The 24,133-nt window shown below is 44.8% G+C and overlaps 1 protein-coding gene across 1 annotated transcript in view; it reads left to right on the top strand.

Annotated features, from left to right (window-relative positions):
- Nucleotides 1-1,683: 1,683 nt before the first annotated feature.
- LOC141128805 (cyclic AMP receptor-like protein A) overlaps nt 1,684-24,133 on the top strand; it is a 1,026,785-nt gene continuing 1,004,335 nt past the window's right edge. The window contains exon 1 of the mRNA XM_073616335.1: nt 1,684-1,898. Coding sequence (XP_073472436.1) covers nt 1,845-1,898 — 54 coding nt within the window. The 5' untranslated portion in view covers nt 1,684-1,844. The remainder of the gene's footprint in view (nt 1,899-24,133) is intronic.

Here is a 24,133-nt window from a genome sequence, read left to right as displayed (position 1 = left end):
AAAGCATGACAGGACCTCTTAAATATAAGATCTGGGGTCAAAAAAGACAACAGAAAAATGTGCCTTTAAGACGTATGGGCGGAAGTGAAGTTTTGACGTCGCTTCGCCCTGCCATGGTATGGAGACGGGTGGGGGCCATCTTAGCCTCACTCGTCTCCATTCACAGCCAGGTCTCTATCGCCTCCGCCGCTGCCGACGGCTCCGGTAAGCGGCGGAGGGTGCAGGAGAGCGGCGGGAGGGGGGCCCCTCTACAGCCGCCGATAATGGTGATCTTGCGGCAAATCCGCCGCAGAGACCACCATTATCATTAACCGAACCGCCGCCTGAAGAGATGGATACCTCGGTTGTGGCAGCACCTGCTGCCATTACTGAGATATCACTCTTCAAAGTCAGGACGTATATAGTCGTGCGGTGGTCGGTAAAAAAAAAATTGTCATTTAAAAAAATACAAAAAAAATATGGCCCTTTAAGAGCTGTGGGCGGAAGTGACGTTTTGACGTCGCTTCCGCCCTGCACTGATATGCCGACGGCTCCGGTAAGTGGCTGAGGGCACCAGAGTGCCGCGGGAGGTGTGTGCCAATAAAAGTGAATGTAAACATCCCTTGTAATAGAAAAAAAAAAGCATGACCGGACCTCTTAAATATGAGATCTGGGGTTAAAAAGACCTCAGATCTCATATTTACACTAAAATGCAATTGAAAAAAAAAAAAATTGCCATTTAAAAAATACAAAAAAAATGGCCCTTTAAGAGCTATGGGTGGATGTGACGTTTTGACTTCGCTTCCGCCCTGCATTGATATGGAGATGGGTGGGGGCCATCTTCCCCTCACTCATCTGCATGTCACACAGGGGGAAACATCTGATCGCCTCCGCTGCTGCTGACGGCTCCAGTAAGCGGCTGAGGGCACCGGAGTGCGGCGGGAGTGGGTGCCAATAAAAGCGATCTCGTGGCGAATCCGCCACAGAGACCACTTTTATCTTGAAGCGGACCGCCCTCTGAAGAAGAGGATACCGTGGTTATGGCAGCTAGCTACTGCCATAACGACGACGTTCCTCTTCAAAGTACCGACGTATAACGTGGGCAGTCCGGAAGTGGTTAATGAAGGAATCTGATTTTTTAAATTTTATTTTTATTGGATGTGATTTATAGCAGAAAGTAAAAAATATTGTTTTATTTTTTCAAAATTGTCGGTCTTTTTTTGTTTATAGCACAAAAAATAAAAACTGTAGAGGTGATCAAATACCATCAATAGAAAGCTCTATTTGTGGGGAAAAAAGGACATAAATTTTATTTGGCTACAGCGTCGCACGACCGTGCAATTGTCAGTTAAAATAACGCAGTGCCGTATCACAAAATGGCCTGGTCAGGAAGCGGGGGGGTCAATCTTCTGGAGCTTTTTTTTTTTTTTGTCTTATTTTGTTTGTTTAGCAAATACCACCAAAATAAAGCTCTGTCTCAAACAAATATACATTTGATATGGATAGGGTTGCATGACTGTGCAATTGTAATTCAAAGTGCGACAGCGTTGAAAATTGGCCTGGACAGGAAGGGGGTGAAAGTGCCCAGTAGGTAATTGAATTCTTTGACTTTAGTAAATAAATAAGTCACACCTGATCACCGGGCCGCCTACAGCACCAATGCCTGCCAGTACACAGGATTGTATTTCTCACTTAGGAAAACACGCGTCACAGATCCTGCCACATGGGCTCATGCTGGTTCTGCGCGTGCGCACAGGGACTTCCTCGGTCATCCGCCTGTTAGTAAAAAGCCGCGTCGGTATCGTAAGAGAGTGGGAGTTATCTCGTAGGAGGGCAGTGCCGTGTGATGACGAGACCGGAGCACTATGGCGGAAAACTGCACCTGGTTTGGCTCCCAACCCTCCAGCAGTTCGCAATGCGTAAGTACAGCGTGCGCGTTCCCGCCCAACACAGGGAGAGAACTTCCTGCGTGTTTAACCTGCTGTGTGCTGGCGGCCTGCAAGTCATGTGATCACCATGGCAATGCTCCGCAACGTGACTAGATAGTGACTGACATGGTCTGTGATCCCTCCTACTCAATGAATGATACTTCAATAACTTCTATAGCAGGGGTCTCAAACTAGTGGCCCTCCAGCTTTTGCGAAACTACAAGTCCCATCATGCCTCTGCCTGTGGGAGTCATGCTTGTAACTGTCAGCCTTGCAATGCCTCATGGGACTTGTAGTTTTGCAACAGCTGGAGGGCCACCAGTTTGAGACCCCTGTTCTATAGTATACAACTGAGTGCCCACCGGGCCATGGTGACTGTATGGCCTTTTTTTTCCCCCCTCACTGTGTGTGTGTACACACACACACACACACACACATTTGACTTTATTAACCACTTAAGGACCAAGCCTCTTTTTCCACCGCAGAGACCACTTTTATCCTGTAGCCGGCCGAACACGGTGATACTGGGGTTATGGCAGCTAGCGATATCTGTCCTCAAAGTGAGGATGTAAATCGGCGGCCGGCAAGTGATTAAAATTTAGTATTTTTTCTTATTCTATTACATTGTCCCTTTACAGGTACTAAGACCCCAAATCCCTCCTTTGCACTTAAAAGTATTCAGATCTCCATAATCAATGATTCTGAATACTGTCATTTTTTTAAAAATTGGCGCCATTGGCAGCCAAGTAAACCGAAAGTGACGTGGCTTCCGGGATTTTACGTCGGAGACCCGATATAAGCCGAATCCGTCTTCGTATGAGTCTCCTCCTAGACTGGTGGACGCAACGGCTGGTGGCTCAGGTCTCCCGGTGGGACAGGAGGCCCGGGAAGAGCGACGGGGGGGATGTCCCCTCCCACTTCTTTAGGATAACAGCCGAGTGGATTTTAGCTGCATTGGTTGTTATTACTAGAAAGCCAGCATCACCCCGGTATAACAAGTGTAAAATAAAACCAAAGATTTTCGAAGCTCAACTTACCAACCAGCCTACGACCAACCGAATTAACCTGGCTAACAGTATGCGTTAAAAACAGGGGTTTAGTTGCACACATTTGCAAATATGTGCATAAGCTGCAGACCCTAATTCTAACGTTAAAGAGTCTCCGCAGTGGAAGCACATGTATTCTAATGGATAGATGAAGGGCAGATGACTGGAGGGAGCCCAACCCTCCTTAAAGGCGCAGGAGCACACTGAACACCCAGCACATTGCACAATGGCAGCAAAGGTGTCAGTGCGTTGCCTGACGAATATGTCAACAATACAAAAAAAGGTCACTGCCCCCACCTATAACTGGTCTTCACAGCAAGGAGTACTGGAAGGGCAAACGCATGTAAAATACAACCAAAGAATTTCCAAGATCAACTTACCAACCAGCCTACGACCAACCGAATTAACCTGCCTAACAGTATGCGTTTTTAACGGCAGGTTAATTCGGTTGGTCGTAGGCTGGTTGGTAAGTTGAGCTTGGAAATTCTTTGGTTTTATTTTACATGCGTTTGCCCTTCCAGTGCTCCTTGCTGTGAAGATCAGTTATAGGTGGGGGCAGTGACCTTTTTTTTGTATTGTCACCCCGGTATAACCCCTTCAATCTGAGAACGCAAATTTGCGTACGGTCCGCGCAAAGGGGTTAAAGGATAACTGCGTCTTTTCCTGCATGGTGCATTCAAACCACACGTGATTTTTTTGTAACGCATGATAATGCACTGCAAGGTTTACACCAGTAGCAGTGTTATGGTGGCTGTATGCACATCAACAACCTAAAGTGGTTGTTAATGTTCATGTTTTTTCACCTTAATGCATCCTACCAGCCCCCCCCCCGTTTTACTTACCTGAGCCCTGGAACTTGACCCGACGGGGACGCGCTGTCTCTCTGCCCGGGGTTCTCAGCTCTTGATTGGAAAGATTGATAGCAGAGCAGCCATTGGCTCCCGCTGCTGTCAATCAAATCCAATGACGCGGGCTCCAGGGGGTGGGGCCGAGTCCTGCATTCGGCCTCTGTGGACGCCGAATGCTGGACTCGGAAACATGCCTGCAAGGTAATCCCCGGGAGAGCGCTTCTTCCAGGGGGTTATATGATGCAGGGAGGAACCGCGAGAGCTGCCTGGGGACCCCAGAAGAAGAGGTTCGAGGCCACTCTGTGCAAAACGTGCTGCACAGTGGAGGTAAGTATGACATGTTTGTTATTTAAAAAAAAAAATACCCTTACAATCACTTTAAGATTAGCCTATTTCTGACATTTGTTTACAAGGTAAAATCCATTTTTTTTTTTTTGCTAGAAAATTACTTAGAACCCCCAAACATTATATATTTTAACAGAGACCCCAGAGAATAAAATGGAGATTGTTGCAATACTTTTATGTCACACCCTATATACGCAGTGGTCTTACAAACAAAATTTTTTGGGAAAAAGTACATATTTTCTAAATAAGAAAACCATAACCTTAGACCATTTTTTTTGTATAATGTGAAAGAAGATGTTATGCTTACTAAATTGATGCCTAACATGTCATGCTTTAAGATTGCGCACGCTTGTGGAATGGCGACAAACTACGGTACTTAAAAATCTCCATAGGCGACGCTTTAAATTTTTTTACAGGTTACCTGTCTAGAGTTACAGAGGAGATCTAGTGCTAGAATGATTGCTCTCGCTCTACCGATCACAGCAATGCCTCACATGTGTGGTTTGAACACCATTTACATATGTGGGCGCGACTTGCGTGTGCGTTTGCTTCTGCTCACAAGTTCGGAGGGACGGGCCCTTTTACATTTTTATTTTTTTTCTTATTTAAAAAAATTAAAATGTAAATATTTTGACTTCGTCCCTTTTTAGAATAAAACATTTTGATCACTTTTATTCCTATTGCAAGGTAAACATTCCTTGTAATTGAAAAAAGCAGGACAGGGCCTCTTTAATGTGAGATCTGGGGTCAATACACTTAAATGCAATAAAAAAAAAGAAAAAAAGGTTCTTTAAGGCTGGAGGGCGGAAGTGACATTTGATGTCTCCCTCACTCGACTTCCTGCCCATCACTCCATCAGATCCGATCGTTTCTGCTGTTGATCTCTCTGGTAAGTGGCGGAAAGGACTAGGAAATGGCGGGAGGGGGAGGGGGGGGGGGGGGGGCACGGGCACCCATAAAAGTGATCTTGTGGCAAATCTGCCACTCGGACCACTTTTATGTGAAAGAGGATCGCCCACTATGGAAAAATATACCGGGGTTATGGCAGCTAGCTGCTGTCATAACAATAGTATATAATGTCACATTGGTGACTTATTTCCACGATGGGCGCTCCGGTCCGTAAGTGGTTAAAGACCAACTCCCCGAAAAAAAATAAAAAAATAAAAATTTCCCCATGCAGTCAGGCTGTCTGCAGTGCATGGGTTAGCTGCTGGTTTTGTCCAGGTTAGAGGAGAAAGCTGTATACTCGCCTAATCCTCCGCTCCACCGGCAAATGGTGCTACCCCACGATCCAGCGGTGGACTGTTCCTGACAGTTTCATGTCCAGAGCAGGTCTATGGGTGTGATGACGTCAGGAACAGTCCACCGCACAAGACCACTAGACCATGGGGAAAAAAAAAAAATATTTTTGTATCTATCTATCTATCTAACAACTCATTCAATGCAACATGGATCGAAAAACGGATTTCAAGGAATAGTTAACCGCTTGACGCCAGCTGCACGCATATATGCAGCCACTTGTCGGGTGGGCCTTAACATCATGCGGCCCTGTTAAAACAACTCACCGTGCTGAACATGTGCCCCCTGCACGCTCCCAGCATGGTAGCCAGCGCGAACTGGTAAGCTTCTGATGCATACTTGCCTTTGGGAGCTTTCCGATCATCTGACCACTGTGACAGCCACAGCGGTCACATGACATGAATGCCCGCCTCCTGGCATTTAGAACATTTAACGGGCCGGGAGGCAGTTGTCATGAATGGGGGCTTAAGGGTTTGTTCACCCTTAGAAAAGTCTGCCTATGCAGATAAGGTGCATCTGTAGATAAAAACAAAAACAAATTGTGCAGCTCTGAATAACGTTGAATAATGCCCTTGCTATAGGTGTAGGCCAGTTACATACCTCTTGAAGCGTGACTGAAATACTTCGAGGACGTTGCTAAATGTGGCCTAGTCATTACTGCTTGCCTCCTCCGTCACTGGAGTGAGCTCTCAAATGCTGAGCCCAGAGCTACTACATCAGGAGAGAGAAAGAGAGCTCATGTGAAGGGTTTGAATCAGAGAAAAATCTCATGCCTGTGATAGATAGGGTTGCCACCTGTCTGGGATTCACCTGGGCAGTCCGGGTTTTGAAACGAGTCTGGGTTTCAGTTCCCCTGAAACCCAGACTCGGTATTTAGACATGAATGTAGCTTGGAACAGGGACTGACAGGAGGGCGAGGGGGCACCAGGCGTGCTGCATTTTTATTCTCTTTGGAGCACCCAAAGGTGTCCCCAGGTCTATTATGCGATAGTGTATACTAAAAAAAAAAAAAAAAAAAAAATTGCGGTGTGCCGCTAAAGTGTTCGGGTTTGGCCTGAAGAAAAAGTGGCAACCCTAGTGATAGAGGAAGTGAGCAGTAACGAAAAGTCCTCACTTAACAATGTCCATCAACATCCTGGGAGTATTCCAGTCAGGCTTCGGGAGGTATGTAAATTGCCTACATCTATAGCAAGGGTATTATTCAACTTTAGTCAGAGCTGCACAGCTTGTTTTTATCTACAAACACCCCTTACCTGCATGGGCATTTTTTTGTAAAGGTGAACTAACTCTCTAAGATAGAGTCATAGATACAATCATAACCTAGGGTGGTTTACACAGCCGAGTTGTGGCTAAACCGTAGCTTGGCAGTGTGAACCGCCCTAAGTTATGCATTGCAGTGTACCCACAGTTTCCCATAGACTTATATATATATTTGGTGCATTTTCTGAAGGTGCACCAAAAGTTCCTGCATCCTGCATCTTTGGTCATTGTGGTCAAACTGCAGTGCAGCAGTGTGAAACCACCCTTACTATTGGAAGTTATCACTCCACAATGTAATCGCATAATCTAAATGATTGAAATATTATTGAATTCATGGACAATGTATATCAGTGCTGTGGAATAATGCAAAATGATCAATACATTATTGCCTTGACTCATTGGCTCAGTTTGATCAAATCCAATCTAAATACTGTAGAGTCCAAATCAATTGGAACAGAAGTTATGGCTAATCGATTGATCGCATGACAAAGGAAAATGCATTATCTTCAATGGTGCCTGTTCACATCAACTCAGCACGGCAGGTTTTTGGAAAAAGAGCTTGTATTACTTTGGTGCGATTGCAGCATATTCCGGCATGATTTTGGCCCCATAGATTATGCAAAGCACTTCATAGTAGCATCCAAAGTGCATCCAAGTTGCACCATATAATCACACTGTAAGTTGGATTTCAGCAGTGTGAATCTAGCCTAAAATCAAGAAAAAAGTAGCACACAATGCAGTGATACCCCAGAGCAACTGATACAATTCTTGTTTAATGTGTCCCCTAAAATAAATGGTGAAATCTGATTCTTACTGGTTACATCTCCAGTTGTCAACATATTTTCAAATCTCATTTTTAATGTAATGTTAAAGTGGTTCTAAAGGTAGATGGTGTTTTTTTATGCATGAAGGTAAAAAACCTGTGTGCAGCAGCCCCCCTTATACTGACCTGAGCTCGATCTTCCTCCAGCACTGTGCACAGGAGCCTCTGCTCTCCCGGGTCTCTCCCTTCTCATTGGCTGAGACAGCAGCGGGAGCCGTGCTGTCATTTACAGCCATTGTCTGAATGGAGACACAGGGTAGCAGTTCAGGAGGGAGCCTGCTCAGGTGCCCCCATAGAAAGAGGCGGAGCCTGGGTAGCAATGGAAGTGGCTGCCAATAGAAATGAAGCTCCTCCATTTCTATTGGCAGCTGCTTTCATTGCCACCCAGGCTCTGCCTCTTTTTTTTCTTCCCTTCGGTTTCCACGAGAGCTGGGCTTTTCTGTAAATGGCGCAGAGACCAAATATGTAAATAGATAGTCTTGATGGGAGGCACACCTGAAATGTAATGTGGACCCTAATGTATAATGGAAGGCTCTGATGTGTAAGAAGGGGGGCACTCTGATTTGTAAGGAGGTATTCCTCATGTGTAAGGGGGGGACAAGCTGTATCTGTGGTGACAAGTGCCCTGTATCTGTGGTGACACGCTGTATCTGTAGTGACAAGTAACGTGCTGTATCTGTGGTGTCAAGTGAGCTGCATTTGTGGTGACAAGCTGTATCTGTGGTTACAAATGAGCGCTGTATCTGTGGTGATAAGTGCGCTGTATCTGTGGTGACGAGCGTACTGCATCTGTGCTGACAAGTGACTCAAACTGCATATGGTGACAAGTGAGCCAAGTGACATGCTGCATCTGGAGGCAGGCGACGGTGGTAAGTGACACACTTAGGGCTCCCTCTGCATTATGGTGAGATGAACTATTTCATTTTATATTACAATGTAATATAAGTAATAATGCGCTTCAATCATCCTGACACCATAACAACCATGGTGCCGTGATGATTGAAGCACCAACATCGGGTGTTTGGAGTATCTTTATCTGCTGATTGTTAAACTTTCTGGAATACACACATTTCTATTGTGGTGTAGGATCTGGGCCTGCTGTCCCTCCATCCCTCTTTCTTTCTTTCCTTCTTCGCCCCCCCCCCCCCATTCCTCTCGGGGTACAACTTCATGCTGCCATGATCCATGCTCAAACTGGCTATTAGCCATCTGTAGGACAGGATGAACCATGCATTGGCTACTTCTCATATGTGAATCAACATACTAAGTAGCAAAATGTGTTTTGGGTTGTAATTTTAGGTATACCTATGCTGTGTGTTAGAAATATTAGATATTAATGGCTGTGTGTTGAATTATTTTGAGGGGACAGCAAATTTACACTATTATACAAGCTGTACACTCACTACTTTACATTGTAGCAAAGTGTCATTTCTTCAGTGTTGTCACATGAAAAGATATAATAAAATATTTACAAAATGTGACGGGTGTACTTACACAGTAAACAGGTTACGTGACCCCTGAAGTGGTTGTAAACCCTTACCTATACCCAGTGAAGTGACTGGCCTCAAGTGATACTCCAAGATGAAACAAATCTCCCTACATCAGTTGTACCTGTGTCACTACAGCCATCTTTCCTCTACAGCCATTCAAAGTGCAAAATTTACACAAGATCTCTCAACTCTGAAAAGCAGGGAGAGCTGAAGTTACATCAGTGAGTAGTGCATTGAGAGCTGATTGGAGGGAAGGAACACACCCCTCTTCACACAGAACACAGGTACAGAGTTGAGGCTGCCAATCACAGGTTGTGCCCTCCCACCATATTTCTCTTGGTGTCAGGAAAACTTGTCAGAAGCAAATGCTGATAATAGAAGAACAAAGCAGCGGACAGAAATGACACTGAGTGCTCTGGATTGGGACAGCAACACACAATACAGAGATATGTTTTGTCCGTATTGCATGTCTGAGGTTTACAGCCACTTTAACCACTTGCCGCCCACCATATAGCAAAATGATGGCGGCAAAGTGGTTTCAATATCCTGACCGGACGTCATATGACGTGATCAGGATATTAAGCCACTGCGTGCCCCCGGGGGCGCGCATCGAGGCGATTGCTGTTGCGGTGTGTCAGTCTGACACACTGCAACTCCAATCTAGGTAAAGAGTCTCTGACTAAGACTCTTTACCACGTGATCAGCCGTGTCCAATCATAAATAAAACATTCTGTTTGGGTACAGTGATGGATGACCGCGCAATTGTCATTCAAACTGCAACAGCGCTGAAAGCTGAAAATTGGTCTGGGCAGGAAGGTGTATGGGTCAGGTAAATTTTTTTGGTGCATGGACTATTTTGGTAAAGAACCATAGAAAATGATAGGAGCTTTAAAGGGACACGCAATGGGGGTTATTTACGAAAGGCAAATCCACTTTGCACTGCAAGTGAACTTGAAAGTGCACTTGGAAGTGCAGTCGCTCTAAATCTAAGGGGTAGATCTGAAATGAGGGGAAGCTCTGCTGATTTTATCATCCAATAATGTGCAAGCTAAAATGCTGTTTTTTATTTTCCTTGCATGTCCCCCTCAGCTCTACAGCAGCTTTACTTTCAAGTGCACTTGCAGTGCAAAGTGGATTTTCCTTTAGTAAATAACCCCCAATATCTTTTAGGTATTGAGGATTGTACCTTAATCTGCCACATTCTTATTATTAAAATGTAATATGTTTCCTTTGGGACACGATTGTGTATGTGACATTCAACACTGACTGTCAGATGATTCACACGCAGTGTCACTTGGTTGGGCTTGCACTGATAAGTAATCTTTATCACAGGTTATCAACACTAGTTTATAACTTGAAAATTGTATTTCTCCTGAACTTGCGTGTTGGGTGAGGCATAAGACAAAAAGATAGCCGCTATACAGTCTGTATGGAGAGATATAGAGATAAAATATATATATATATATTATACTGCAGCCATTTGCTAAAATCATTTAAGTTCATTTTTTTTCCCTCATTAATGTACACACAGCACCCCATATTGACAGAAAAACACAGAATTGTTGACATTTTTACAGATTTATTAAAAAAGAAAAACTGAAATATCACATGGTCCTAAGTATTCAGACCCTTTGCTGTGACACTCATATATTTAACTCAGGTGCTGTCCATTTCTTCTGATCATCCTTGAGATGGTTCTACACCTTCATTTGAGTCCAGCTGTGTTTGATTATACTGATTGGACTTTATTAGGAAAGCCACAAACCTGTGTATATAAGCCCTTACAGCTCACAGTGCATGTCAGAGCAAATGAGAATCACAAGGTCAAAGGAACTGCCTGAAGAGCTCAGAGACAGAATTCTGGCAAGGCACAGATCTGGCCAAGGTTACAAAAAAAATTTCTGTTGCACTTAAAGCGGAGTTTCGTGAAAAAAAAAAAAAAAAATTTAGATGTCAGCAGCTGCAAATACTGCAGCTGCTGACTTTTAAAATAAGGACACTTACCTGTCCCGGGGTCCAGCGATGTCGGCACCCGAGACCGAACCGTCCCTCGGTCCTCGGGTGCTGCTGTCGCCATTCTCACTGAGGGAATCAGGAAGTGAAGCGTCGCGGCTTCACTGCCCGTTCCCTACTGCGCATGCGCGAGTCGCGCTGCGCGTCTATACTGGTCCCCGTTGTGTTGTGGGAACTGTGTATTTCCCACAACACAACGGGGGTGGGCGGGGAGTCTGCGGCTAGCTATACCCGGAAGTGGGTGCAGATACCTGTATTATACAGGTATCTGCACCCCCCTCCCCCCTGAAAGGTGCCAATTGTGACACCGGAGGGGGGGAGGAATCCGATGAGCGGAAGTTTCACTTTAGGGTGGAACTCCGCTTTAAGGTTCCTAAGAGCACAGTGGCCTCCATAATCCTTAAATGGAAGACGTTTGGGACGACCAGAACCCTTCCTAGAGCTGGCCGTCCGGCCAAACTGAGCTATCGGGGGAGAAGAGCCTTGGTGAGAGAGGTAAAGAAGAACCCAAAGATCACTGTGCCTGAGCTCCAGAGATGCAGTCGGGAGATAGGAGAAAGTTGTAGAAAGTCAACTATCACTGCAGCCCTCCACCAGTCGGGGCTTTATGGCAGAGTGGCCTCAGTGCAAGACACATGAAAGCCCGCATGGAGTTTTCTAAAAAACACCTGAAGAACTCCAAGATGGTGAGAAATAAGATGCTTTGGTCTGATGAGACCAAGATAGAACTTTTTGGCCTTAATTCTAAGCGGTATGTGTGGAGAAAACCAGGCACTGCTCATCACCTGTCCAATACAGTCCCAACAGTGAAGCATGGTGGTGGCAGCATCATGCAGTGGGGGTGTTTTTCAGCTGCAGGGACAGGACGACTGGTTGCAATTGAGGGAAAGATGAATGCGGCCAGGTACAGGGATATCCTGGCCGAAAACCTTCTCCAGAGTGCTCAGGACCTCAGACTGGGCCGAAGGTTTACCTTCCAACAAGACAATGACCCTAAGCTAAAATTAACGAAGGAATGGCTTCACAACAACTCCGTGACTGTTCTTGAATGGCCCAGCCAGAGCCCTGACTTAAACCCAATTGAGTATCTCTGGAGAGACCTAAAAATGGCTGTCCACCAACATTTACCATCCAACCTGACAGAACTGGAGAGGATCTGCAAGGAGGAATGGCAGAGGATCCCCAAATCCAGGTGTGAAAAACTTGTTACATCTTTCCCAAAAAGACTCATGGCTGTATTAGATCAAAAGGGTGCTTCTACTAAATACTGAGCAAAGGGTCTGAATACTTAGGACCATGTGATATTTCAATTTTTTTTTTTTTTTAATAATCTGCAAAAATGTCAACAATTCTGTGTTTTTCTGTCAATATGGGGTGCTGTGTGTACATGTGGGAAAAAAATGAACTTAAATGATTTTAGCAAATGGCTGCAATATAACAAAGAGTGAAAAATGTAAGGGGGTCTGAATACTTTCCGATATATATAATATATAATCTCTATATCTCTCCATACAGACTGTATAGTAATGCTGTATAGCGGCTATCTTTTTGTCTTATGCCTCACCCAACACGCAAGCAAGTTCAGGAGAAATACAATTTTCAAGTTATAAACTAGTGTTGATAACCTGTGATCTGATTTATTGCACATAAATGTGATTGATTTTAAGGTGTTTCTAGAGTTAAAACTTTTTTACTTTAATGCATCCTTTGCATTAAGTTAAAAAAGGTTTTAACATTTGTTTCCCCCACCTACCTAAACACTTACCTCACTCCTGGATCGATCCAATGCTGAGCCATGCTGTGTGTGTCAATGGACACACACATACTATGTGGGTGCACCAAGAAGAGTCAGAGTGGAGAACACTGACGGAGTCTCCCACTAGAGGAGGTTTAAAAATCTTTTCTCTGACTAAAAAGTAGGGAGATCCTAAACACTGCATGCATCCCACAGTAATCTTAAAAGAGGGTGAACATATACAGCAAATTCTTTTAAGAAGATCCTGTGGCCTACTGGATTTTCTCCCGCCCTTTTCAGTGCAGAGCTTTATTTCCTGTAAAGTTAGCCATACATACCATATACAAATTTGGGCTGAACAAGAGGAATTCATAGATTTCCCAATCCATGTAGACATGAGCGTGACCAAAAAATGAGTTTTGTTTCGATTCGTTAACCGCTTTCTGACTAGCCGCCACAGTTTTACTGCGTCAGAATGGCACGGCTGGGTGAAACAACGTTGTTGCGTCGCTTCGCCTTTTGGTTACTAGGGGAGCGCGCGCCTGCAGCATGTGCCCAACCACGATGCGAGTGCCCGGCGGGCGTGATGACCGCCAGGCTCCCGTGATCGGTCGTGACAGAGCGAGAACCGGGATCTGTGTGTGTAAGCACACAGATCCTGGTTCTGTCAGGGGAGAGGAGACAGATCGTGTGTTCATACTATGTATGAACACAGATCTCTCTCTCCTCCTAGTCAGTCCCACTTCCCCAACAGTTAGAACACACAGTGAGGGAACACAATTAACCCCTTGATCGCCCCCTAGTGTTAACCCCTTCCCTGCCAGTGACATTTACACAGTATTCTGTGTATTTTTATAGCACTGATCGCTGTATAATTGTCAATGGTTTCAAGAATGTGTCAAAAGTGTCTAATGTGCCCGCCATAATGTTGCAGTCCGATAAAAATCGCAGATCGTCGCCATTACTAGTAAAAAAAAAAATAATAATAAAAATGCCATAAATCTATCCCCTATTTTATAGACACTATTACTTTTGCGCAAACCAATCAATATACGCTTATTGCGATTTATTTATTTTTTTACCAAAAATATGTAGAAGAATACATATCGGTCTATACTGAGGAAAAAAAAAAATTGGATAAAAATGTGGGATATTTATTATAGCAAAAAGTAAAAGATATTGTGTGTGTGGGTTTTTTTTTTTTTTGTTTTTCAAAATTGTCGCTCTTCTTTTGTTTATAGCGCAAGAAATAAAAAACGCAAAGGCGATCAAATTCCAAAAAGAAAGCTCTATTTGTGGGAGAAAAGGATGTCAATTTTGTTTGGGTACAGCGTCGCACGACCGCGCAATTGTCAGTTAAAGCGATGCAGTGCCGAATCACAAAAAATTGCCTGGTCATTTTTTTTTTTTTTTCTATTCGAAACGTTCAAATGGATACATTTTCGAATTGTTGGAAACAAAAATGTTATATTGTTTTTGATTTGATTTAAATGCAGCAAAGTGAACAGAAGAAAAATCTTCATCAAATGAATACAATGACTCTTTAAATCATCTTTGGCTTAACAAAAACAGCATTGTTTCAAAATGGTACTCTAGTCTAGTAACACACACAGTCTTTGATTTCAGCAATATGTGTAGTTAGAATTCGACTGGAGTTCAATGTAAAATTCGATTCAAATTTCAGTCCAAATTTCCGAAATTCGGACGAATTTCGTTACGTTATTTGGGGGCATTCGGTAAAATTTGTTTATATTGTAATTCGGATATATCCGAATCTCCGAATAACAAAAAATGTGTCCGAATATTAATTCAGAACTAAACGAACCGCACATGCCTACATCTATGTTAAACAGTCTAGATGGATGAATCTCCTTCTGATAGTTATTTTTTTTCTGATAGTTGGTACATGCAGCTGTCTGAATACCCAAACAGCAGGGCTGCATGAAAAAAATTGACAGCTCCAGAGGAGCCGCTGTACTAACTACCCAACTTTAGTACAGCGATTTTCCCTGCTGTGCTATTGTGTTCTGACAGGGGGATGGCCAGAACACTCCGGTCAGCACTCTCAGCCATTGGCTCAAAGTGCTGATCGTGAGCTGGTCAGCAGACCTTTTTCAGTCATGCCCCTTGACTGAAACAGAGAATACTTAAAAGGGGGCGCACCATTAGAGCCCCCTTTTTTGGGACGTCACCCAGCCCTGGTGATAGTTTAGGTTAGCAGGTATTTAGTGTGCTGTGCCTTTAAATGCATACCTGAGTTGCAGGTGGCCCAATCGGATCCTAGGGAAGGTTCTGGTATTCCTGGGAGAAGTGATAAAAGGGGCTGCTGAGGGTCTGTACTTCCTCTTGCAGCAGCTGGACCTGGAAGAGCAGAAACTGCAGCCTGACCTGGAGAGCAAAGAGTGACTGACTTACCATTTAAACGGTTCTCTTTCCTATCATTTGTGAGTGGTGCGGATGGAAGATCTTGTGAGGGCTTTTGTGGAGAGAGCAGAGAGCCAGGGCGGAGAGGAATGGATGCGCCGCTGCCTGCCGCTGTCTGTCACAGAGGACGGTCAGCAGAACGCAGAGGTGAGAGAGGCTCAGCCAGTCCAGCCCTCACCTCAGAAGAGCAAGGCGGAGCGTCCCTCCGGAGCGTCTGATGGCCGGAGGAGGAGAAGAACAAGCCGCCGGGCGCGTGCAGAAGAGAGGGGAAGCATGGCGACGGTGCCCGGGAGACGGTCGGGACAGAAGAGGCGGACCTGCACTCAGTCGCCAGCCAGGAGGAGGGGAAGAGGACATTCGGCGCCACGAGAAGAACGACAGGAGAGGACGGAGCTGCCTGTGTCTGCTGCAGGCTCTCAAGCAACAGCTACTCCTCAGCGGTCGGCTCCTCAGAGTGACCTGGTCCCAGGTGCACTTTTTCACAGCCCACAGACAAGCATGAGTGTCCCAGCGGGGGAGGTGTCATCAGCTGGGCAGGGTGAGTTACAAACATCCACTGTGAATGATATATTGGGTTACCTGTCGGCTATCTCTCATGCTCTCTCTGCTGCTGGTATTGCCTCTCCTATTCTTCCTCCTTCTCTGACTGTCTCCCCCTCTGGGTCTGACTCTGCTAGCTTTATTTCTGCACCTGTAAATGTCCCTGCTCCTGTGTCAGTCAGTCAGGCAGTACACACATGGGGGATGCACACATGCACACTCCTGTTAGGGATATCTTGTCAGTCCCTGAAGCGTGTTTAAAAGGGGTTATGCCTTGTGAAATTTCTCCTATGGGGTACCATCTCCCTTCGGCGGTTAAAGAAAAAATCTGGTGGGGAGATTTTGTGGAAGTTTTATCTCTTCTTCCCACTGCAAAAGAATTTAATTTGAAATCAGATAAAAAAGGGGAGCAGGAGGAAGATAGGCGCAGAACGGTACCACGATCGTTTAATAATTGGTTACAGGCATTTTTTGTTTTTGCGAGTGTTCTGGTCGAGAAGCACCCGGAATTGAGCGGGGGCTTGTTTCAGCACTTGGACCACGTCTTGGAGGCTTACAAGAATTTTGGAGGTCTGGGCTGGTACGCTTATGACGAGTCTTTTCGCCAGAAGCTAGCAGTCCACCCATCTTTGAAATGGGGAATGAAAGACGTGGGCCTATGGCTTAATTTAATCTTGCCTCAGAGAGCGCCTAGTATGCGGCAGTTCCCTGCTAATCCGGGTACTCAGGTTTCCCCAGGGTATCGCAGGGGGTGGTGTTTTTCATTCAATGAGAGTCAGTGTCGTTTTAATACTTCTTGTAAGTATAGACATGAGTGCTCTTTTTGCGCGGGGCCCCATCCTGTGGTGAAATCTTTTAAGAAAACAGCGGTGGGGGTCCCGTCTCAGCGCAATATTTTTCCTAAGAGCCTGCACGCCAGTGAGGCTGGAAAACATGCGCCCTTGGCTGGATCTATACCCAAACAGGGTGAAAGCGCTTTTACTAACTGAAGGGTTTTCTTTGGGTTTTCCTCTTCCTCCTTTTACTGGCTCTGGTTGTACTATTGTGGATAATCTGAGGTCAGTTAGGCAGTTTCCTGAAGTAGTGAGGGAAAAAGTTTCCAAAGAAATTGCAGAAGGTCGCATGGTTGGGCCGTTTAAATTTCCCCCTTTTAGCGATTTTCGCATCTCACCGCTAGGTGTGTCCCCAAGAGGGAACTGAATTCATTTAGTTTAATACAGCATCTTTCTTTCCCGAAAGATGGCTCGTTGAATGACGAGATTGACGATTCGCTGTGTTCAGTCGCTTATGCGACTTTTGATGAAGCAGTGGGCAAAATTAAAGCATGCAGCCGGGGGGCATTGTTGGCAAAAGCCGATGTGAAGTCGGCTTTCAGGCTCTTACCCATTGCCCCGGCAGCTTTCAGTTCTTTGGGTTTTTACAGTATTTTGACGGGTTTTATTTTTTTGACAAATGTCTTCCTATGGGATGTTCTTTGTCTTGTACTTATTTTGAAACTTTTTCTACTTTCATTCATTGGGTTATGTGTTTTGAGTCTGGTCAGGATTCGATTGCACACTACCTAGATGATTTTTTATTTATCGGCTCACGCAAATTCTGACATCTGTTCTCGCCTTCTGCAGTTATTTGTGGTTGTTACAGAACATTTTGGGGTTCCTCTGGCTGCCGAGAAAACTTGTTATCCTGCAACTTCCAAGGAGTTTTTGGGTATTTTGATCAATACCAAGGTGGAAGAATTTAGTTTGCCGCAGGCTAAGGTAGACAAGATGAAGAACCTTATTGCAGTATTTTTGCGGAGACGTAAGGTGTTATTGAAGGAGATGCAGTCATTATTAGGTCTCCTGGCCTTTGCTGGGAAAATCATGCCAGTTGGGAGGATTTTTTCTAGGAGGTTGTACATGGCAACTGCAGGTTTGAAATCTCCTTTTGCTCACATCCGTTTAACGGCTTCCCTCAAAGATGATTTGGTAGTGTGGGCTGATTTTTTGGCGACATTTAACGGGCGTTCCTTTTTTCAATCAGATTTTATCTTTGCTCCTGATTTTCGTCTGTTCACTGACGCGGCTGGCTCCATGGGTTTTGCGCCAATTTGGGGATCGCATTGGAGCTGTGGGGCGGACGCGGAAGGAACGCAATGCCCGGCGTATTTGTGGGAGCTAATTTAACGAGAGTGATGGATGCCGTTAAATGCTCAGTTTCTTCCCGTACGTGGGCAGACTACTCCACGGCTTGGAGGAAGTGGATGCTATTCGCTGGAAATGCGGGTTTTGATTGGGAGTCTCCCGAGGAGCAGGCTGTTTTGGCCTTTTTGGCTTTTCTAATGGAAGGCCAGCCCTCTTATGGTTCTCTGGCCAAGACCCTGGCGGGAGTATCATTTTTCTTAAGGATGAGGGGTCTCCCGTCCTGCTCTAGTTTTTTCCTGGTAAAGCAGGCCTTGAAAGGCTATCGAAGATCAACTTTTGTCCCGGATGACAGGCGTCCTATTGGTTTATCTCTGCTTAGGCGCTTGTGCGATGCCACGATGGGGGTATGTTTTAGCGGCTATGAGGCTTTGCTGTTTAAAGTAACTTTTGTGTTGTTTTATTTTGGTGCCTTTCGGGTTTCTGACCTGCTTCCTGGATCCAAGCTGAGCTCCTTGGGTTTGTGGTCAGAGCATGTGCTAGTTGACCACGGTCGCGTACAGGTTTTTCTGAGACGGTCAAAAACTGACCAGCTGGGGCGGGGGGAATGGGTGACAGTGTCAGCATGGAGTGACGCCTCAGTTTGTCCGGTGGCGCTAGTTACCGGTTTCCTCGCTGCACGTCCGGCGGGAGCGACTCATTTTCTCAGTCATTGGGACCAGTCTCCTTTAACTAGGTACCAATTTGCTTATGTTCTGAAACGCGGTCTTGGGAAATTGGGTTTACAAGATTTCAAGTTTTCCTCACATTCATTCAGAATAGGGGCAGCGTCTGACGCTGCTGAAAAGGGGTTGCCAGCCAAAACCATAATGGGTTTGGGAAGGTGGAGGTCAAACTGTTTTAAGCGATATATCAGAACTAACCTGTCACTTTAATTTTCCAGGTTTTCAGCATTGTTTTTGGATTCTGGGCCACTCATACATATATTGGGCTCGGAAACGTGCGGCTCAATGCAGGTATTCTGTCAACCTATCGTTAATGCTGGAATCCTTCAATCTGTATTGGAAAGGAATAAGAGGTTTGCGGTGGCAACATTTATTTTTTCATTTGTCTCAGTTACATCAGGTTTGGCCACCGCCTTCAATTTTGATAGTCCATCTAGGAGGCAATGATTTGGGTTCAGTTTGTACTTTAGACCTTTTATTTATGATTAAACAGGATTTGTATAGGTTCCATTTGACTTCCCCGGGTACGATCATTGTATTTTCAGAAATTGTTCCCCGTTTCGCTTGGCTGTCTTCCCCGTTTTCCAAAGTAATGGAGAAGATGAGGCAGAGGGTCAATCGGGCGTTGGCAAAATTTATGCCACTTTTGGGGGGATTTTCCTATAGGCACGTGGATCTGGAAGGGGGCATCCCAGGTCTTTATAGGCAGGATGGGGTCCACCTTTCAGAAGTAGGTGCTGATATCTTTAATCTCGGCTTGCAAAGCAGCATTGAAAGGGCAGCGTATTTGGGGTAGGCCGGCCTGGTTGCACAAGTCCGGCTGGTGGGGACGTATTTCTTTGTAAATAAAGGTTGGTGCCCTCTGCTGTTTACCGGAGCTGTCGGTAGCGGCGGAGGCGATCGCGTCCTTCTCAGTGCTGTGCCTGGAGACGAGTGAGGCTAAGATGGCGCCCTCTCTTCTCCATGACAATGCTGGACGGAAGCGACATCAAAACGTCACTTCCGCCCATACGTCTTAAAGGCACATTTTTAAACACCTAAATTCCAAAACGAGGCTGGTCCTTAAGTGGTTAATTAGTTCAGATCTTCTGGCAAGGTTTCCATAACCTGTGGACAAGTTACTTAGCTTAGTAGCTGCCTTACTTAGCTTAGTATTGTCTGCAAATACAGAGATTGAACTGTTTACCCCATCCTCCAGGTTGTTTATGAACAAAAATAAATAGCATTGGTCCCAGCACAGAACCCTGTGGGACCCCACTACTCACCCCTGACCATTCCGAGTATTCTCAATTTATCACCACCCTCTGAACTTGCCCTTGTAGCCAGTTTTCAATCCATGTACTCACCCTATGGTCCATGCCAACGGACTTTATTTTGTACAGTAAACGTTTATGGGGAACTGTGTCAAATGCTTTTGCAAAATCCCAGATACACCACGTCTACGGGCCTTCCTTTATCTAGATGGCAACTCACCTTCTCATAGAAGGTTAATAGATTGGTTTGGCAAGAAAGATTCTTCATTAATCCTTGCTGATTACTGCTAATGATACTGTTTTCATTACTAAAATCTTGTATATAGTCCCTTATTACCCCCTCCTAGAGCTTGCATACTATCGATGTTAGGCTAACTGGTCTCTAATTCCCAGGGATGTATTTTGGGCCCTTTTTTAATATTGGTGCTACATTGGCTTTTCTTCAATCCGCTGGTACAATTCCCGGCAGTAGACTGTCAGTAAAAATTAGGAACAATAGTCTGGCAATTACTTGACTGAGTTTCCTAAGTACAAGTGCAGGCCATCTGGTCCCAGTGATTTATTAATGTTAAGTTTCCTAGTTTTCTAATTCTGTCCTCTGTTAGCCATGAGGGTGCTTCCTGTGATGTGTCACGAGGATAAACACTGCAGTTTTGCTTACTGAAGTCCCCGATTCACTCGTGAAGACTGAGGAGAAGAATAAATTCAATACCTTTGCATCTCCCCATCCTTTGTAACCTGATGTCCTTCCTCATTCTTTATGGGGCCAATATGGTCTGTTCTCCCTTTTTTACTGTTTACATACATCAAGAATTTCTTGGGATTTTTTTTTTTTTTGCTCTCCTCCTCTAAGTGTCTTTTGTGTTCTATCTTAGCCGCCCTACTTGCACCCTCACACTTCTTGTTGCATTCTTTATAAAGTTTGAATGCTGATGATGATCCCTCAACCTTGTATTTTTTTTTAAGGCCTTCTCTTTTACTTTTATATGCATTTTTACATTGGGGTTAAGCCATCCAGGACTTTTGTTCGCTCTTTTAAACCACTTACCTACCGCCTCATGTACATATATGTCGGCAGTTTGAAGATGGATATCTCAGTAACTGCAGCAGCTGCTGCCACAACCGAGGTATCCATCTTTAGAGCCGGCGGTTCTGTTTACGATAATGGTGGTCTCTGCGGCGGATTCGCAGCGAGATCCCCGTTATCGGCGGCGGGAGAGGTGCCACCTCCCCTCCCGCTGATGTCCCGTGCCCCCCGCCACTTACCGGAGCCGTCGGCAGAGGCGATCGGGACCTGTCAGTGTCTGTGTATGGAGACGAGTGAGAGGAAGATGGCCCTCACCCGTCTCCATACTATAGCCGGGCGGAAGCGACGTCAAAACTTCACTTCCGCCCATACGTCTTAAAGGCACATTTTTCTGTTGTCATTTTTTCAAATGACAATTTATTTTTTTTTTTAAGTCCAAATATGAGATCTGAGGTCTTTTTGACCCCAGATCTCATATTTAAGAGGACCTGTCATGCTTTTTTTTTCTATTACAAGGGATGTGACACTTTTATTGTTTTTTAAAACAGTGAAAAAATAAATAAAATCAAGTAAAATAAATAAGGAAAAAAAAAATTTTTTTTTTAAAGCGCCCCGTCCCGACGAGCTCTCGCGCAGAAGCGAACGCATACGTGAGTAGCGCCTGCATATGAAAACGGTGGTCAAACCACGCGTGAGGTGCCTCCGCAATCGTTAGAGTGAGTGCAATAATTCTAGCCCTAGACCTCCTCTGTAACTCAAAACATGCAACCTGTAGAATTTTTTAAACGTTGCCTATAGAGATTTTTAAGGGTAAAAGTGTGAGGCCATTCCACGAGCGGGCGCAATTTTGAAGCATGACATGTTGGGTATCAATTTACTCAGCGTAACATTATCTTTCACAATATAAAAAAAATTAAGATAACTTTACTGTTGTCTTATTTTTTTTTTTTTTTATTCAAAAAAGTGAATTTTTTCCAAAAAAAAGTGCGCTTGTAAGACCGCTGCGCAAATACGGTGTGAAAAAAAGTATTGCAATGACCACCATTTCTATTCTCGAGGGTGTTTAGAAAAAAAACAATATATAATGTTTGGGGGTTCTAAGTAATTTTCTAGGTAAAAAAAAAAAATGTTTTAAATTTTGTAAACACCAAAATCTCAAAACGAGGCTAGTCCTTAAGTGGTTAAATGTATTACCCAATGGGATTCATTGACTAATGCCCTTATTTAATATGCTCTTAAAGTAAACTCATCTCTCCTCCGTGTTCTTTGTTCTTAAGATTTTATCCCAATTAATATCTTCTAGCAAGGTTCGTAGTTTAGGGAAGTTGGCTCTTTTGAAATTCAGTGTCTTTGTATTTCCTTTACGTTTCCTATTTGTGTGTATGTGATTTTATACTGAAGCCAATTGAACTGTGTTTACTGTTTCCTAAATGTCCCTATATTTCCACATCCTTGATCAGGTCTGTATTGGTAAGCAGTAGATCTAGTAACGCTTTATTTCTAGTTGATGCGTCTACCATCTGACCCGTGAAATTGTTCTGCAAGACATTTAGGAACTGGCGAGCCTTAGACATTGAATGTGTGGTTCCCTCCGCCCAGTCTTTGTCTGGATAATTAAAATCCCACATTCTGATAACACTTCCCATCCTTGCTCCTAATACAAATTGTGATAGAAGCTCCGCCTCCCCCTCCTCCCTCAGGTTAGGGGGCCTATAGCATACTCCCAGTATTATTTTCCCCTTGGCTTCATCCATCTGGAGCTCTACCCATAAGGATTTCACCTCCTCCCTTGCTCCCTTAGTGATGTCATCTCTCACATTCACTTGTACATTATTCTTGATATACAGGCATACCCCTCCCCCTTTTTTACCCTCTCTATCCCTGCGATAAAGGGTATACCCTTGAATGGTTGCCAACTCATGAGAGCTGTTGAACCAAGTCTCTGAAATTCCCACAAAATCCAAATCTTCCTTGTACAACAGTATCTCTAGTTCACCCATCTTGTCCGCCAGGCTCCTGGCATTGGTGAACATGCCTCATAGTTTAGACCAGTTGCATTCTATTCTCTTATTGGGTGTTCCGAGATTGCAACTAGGACTTATTACTATACTTACCTTGAGTTTATGTGCTTTGGTCAACCTACACTAATGCCCGGACCATGAAAAGAGAAGAGGATGTGGGTGGACATCTGTGGTGGAGGCGGAGCCAGCCCGTGGAGAGCACTAGGCACGGAGGAGGAGAAAGTTAACTCCTCCTCCCTTTTGAATGTTGCACAGGGAGTCACGGCCATGATGTCACTGGTCGCTAGACGCCATGCGGCTCTAGCAACCGGTGGCCTGGCCAGTAGAAGAGTCTCTCAGGTAGAGGTGGGGAGGCGAAGCCAGCAACATGACAATGGCAGGGTTTGCTCCTCTTCGAGTTTCATTCCGGGACATTGTATTGTCCCGGAATAAGGGTGCCCGGGACCCAGGAATGACCCAGGAATGACCTAATTGCGAGACTGTCCTGGGCAATCCAGGACACGCGGGCACCTTATGCCGATCCCTGATTCCAGGGGGGGGCATGTGCCCCCCCTTCCGGACACCCATGCCGGTAGGTAAAATGAATATCCCCTGCACCGTTTAGGAGATATTCACCCTGGATGCAGCCATTGACGTTACCAGCCCATGCACTCTGAAGGTCCAGCATACTGTGCCGGGCCTTCAGAGCACCGCGAGAGCACATTTGCTCATTAATGCTATAGGTGTGTTTGCTGTGCGTTCGTATTTTGAGGAAGTGTGAACAAGGCCGAATTGTCAGAAAATGAAAAATGGCCTCGTAATGATGGGGTATATACAGACTGGTTACTCAAGTGGTTAAAAGATCCATACATGCAGACACATACACTTACAAAGCACATACTGTGTACATAAGTAAATCCTTGACAGTGTATGTAAGGCAGTGTTTCTCCACTCCAGTCCTCAAGGCGTACCAACAGGTCATGTTTTCAGGATTTCCACTATTTTGCAGAGGTGATTGGATCAGTTTCACTGCCTTAGTAATTACCACAGCCGTTTCATCTGAGGGAAATCCTGAAAACATGACCTGTTGGTGCACCTTGAGGACTGGAGTTGAGAAACACTGATGTAAGGTATTCCTACACATGCCAGTGGTAAAAGTTTAATCCTATAACAATCATTTAGGTTTCAGTCTAAAGTAATGAGCTTTTCACAAGTTATTTTTAGGCTAGCTATATTTGGTACTTAAGCGGATTGTCACCCTGCAAATTAAGTTTACTG

The sequence above is a fragment of the Aquarana catesbeiana genome, linkage group LG02 (genome assembly GCF_042186555.1).
Source record: "Aquarana catesbeiana isolate 2022-GZ linkage group LG02, ASM4218655v1, whole genome shotgun sequence".
Taxonomy (NCBI): Eukaryota; Metazoa; Chordata; class Amphibia; order Anura; family Ranidae; genus Aquarana; species Aquarana catesbeiana.
Note: the sequence above shows the minus strand (reverse complement) of the source record. Positions and strands in the feature narration are given on the sequence as shown.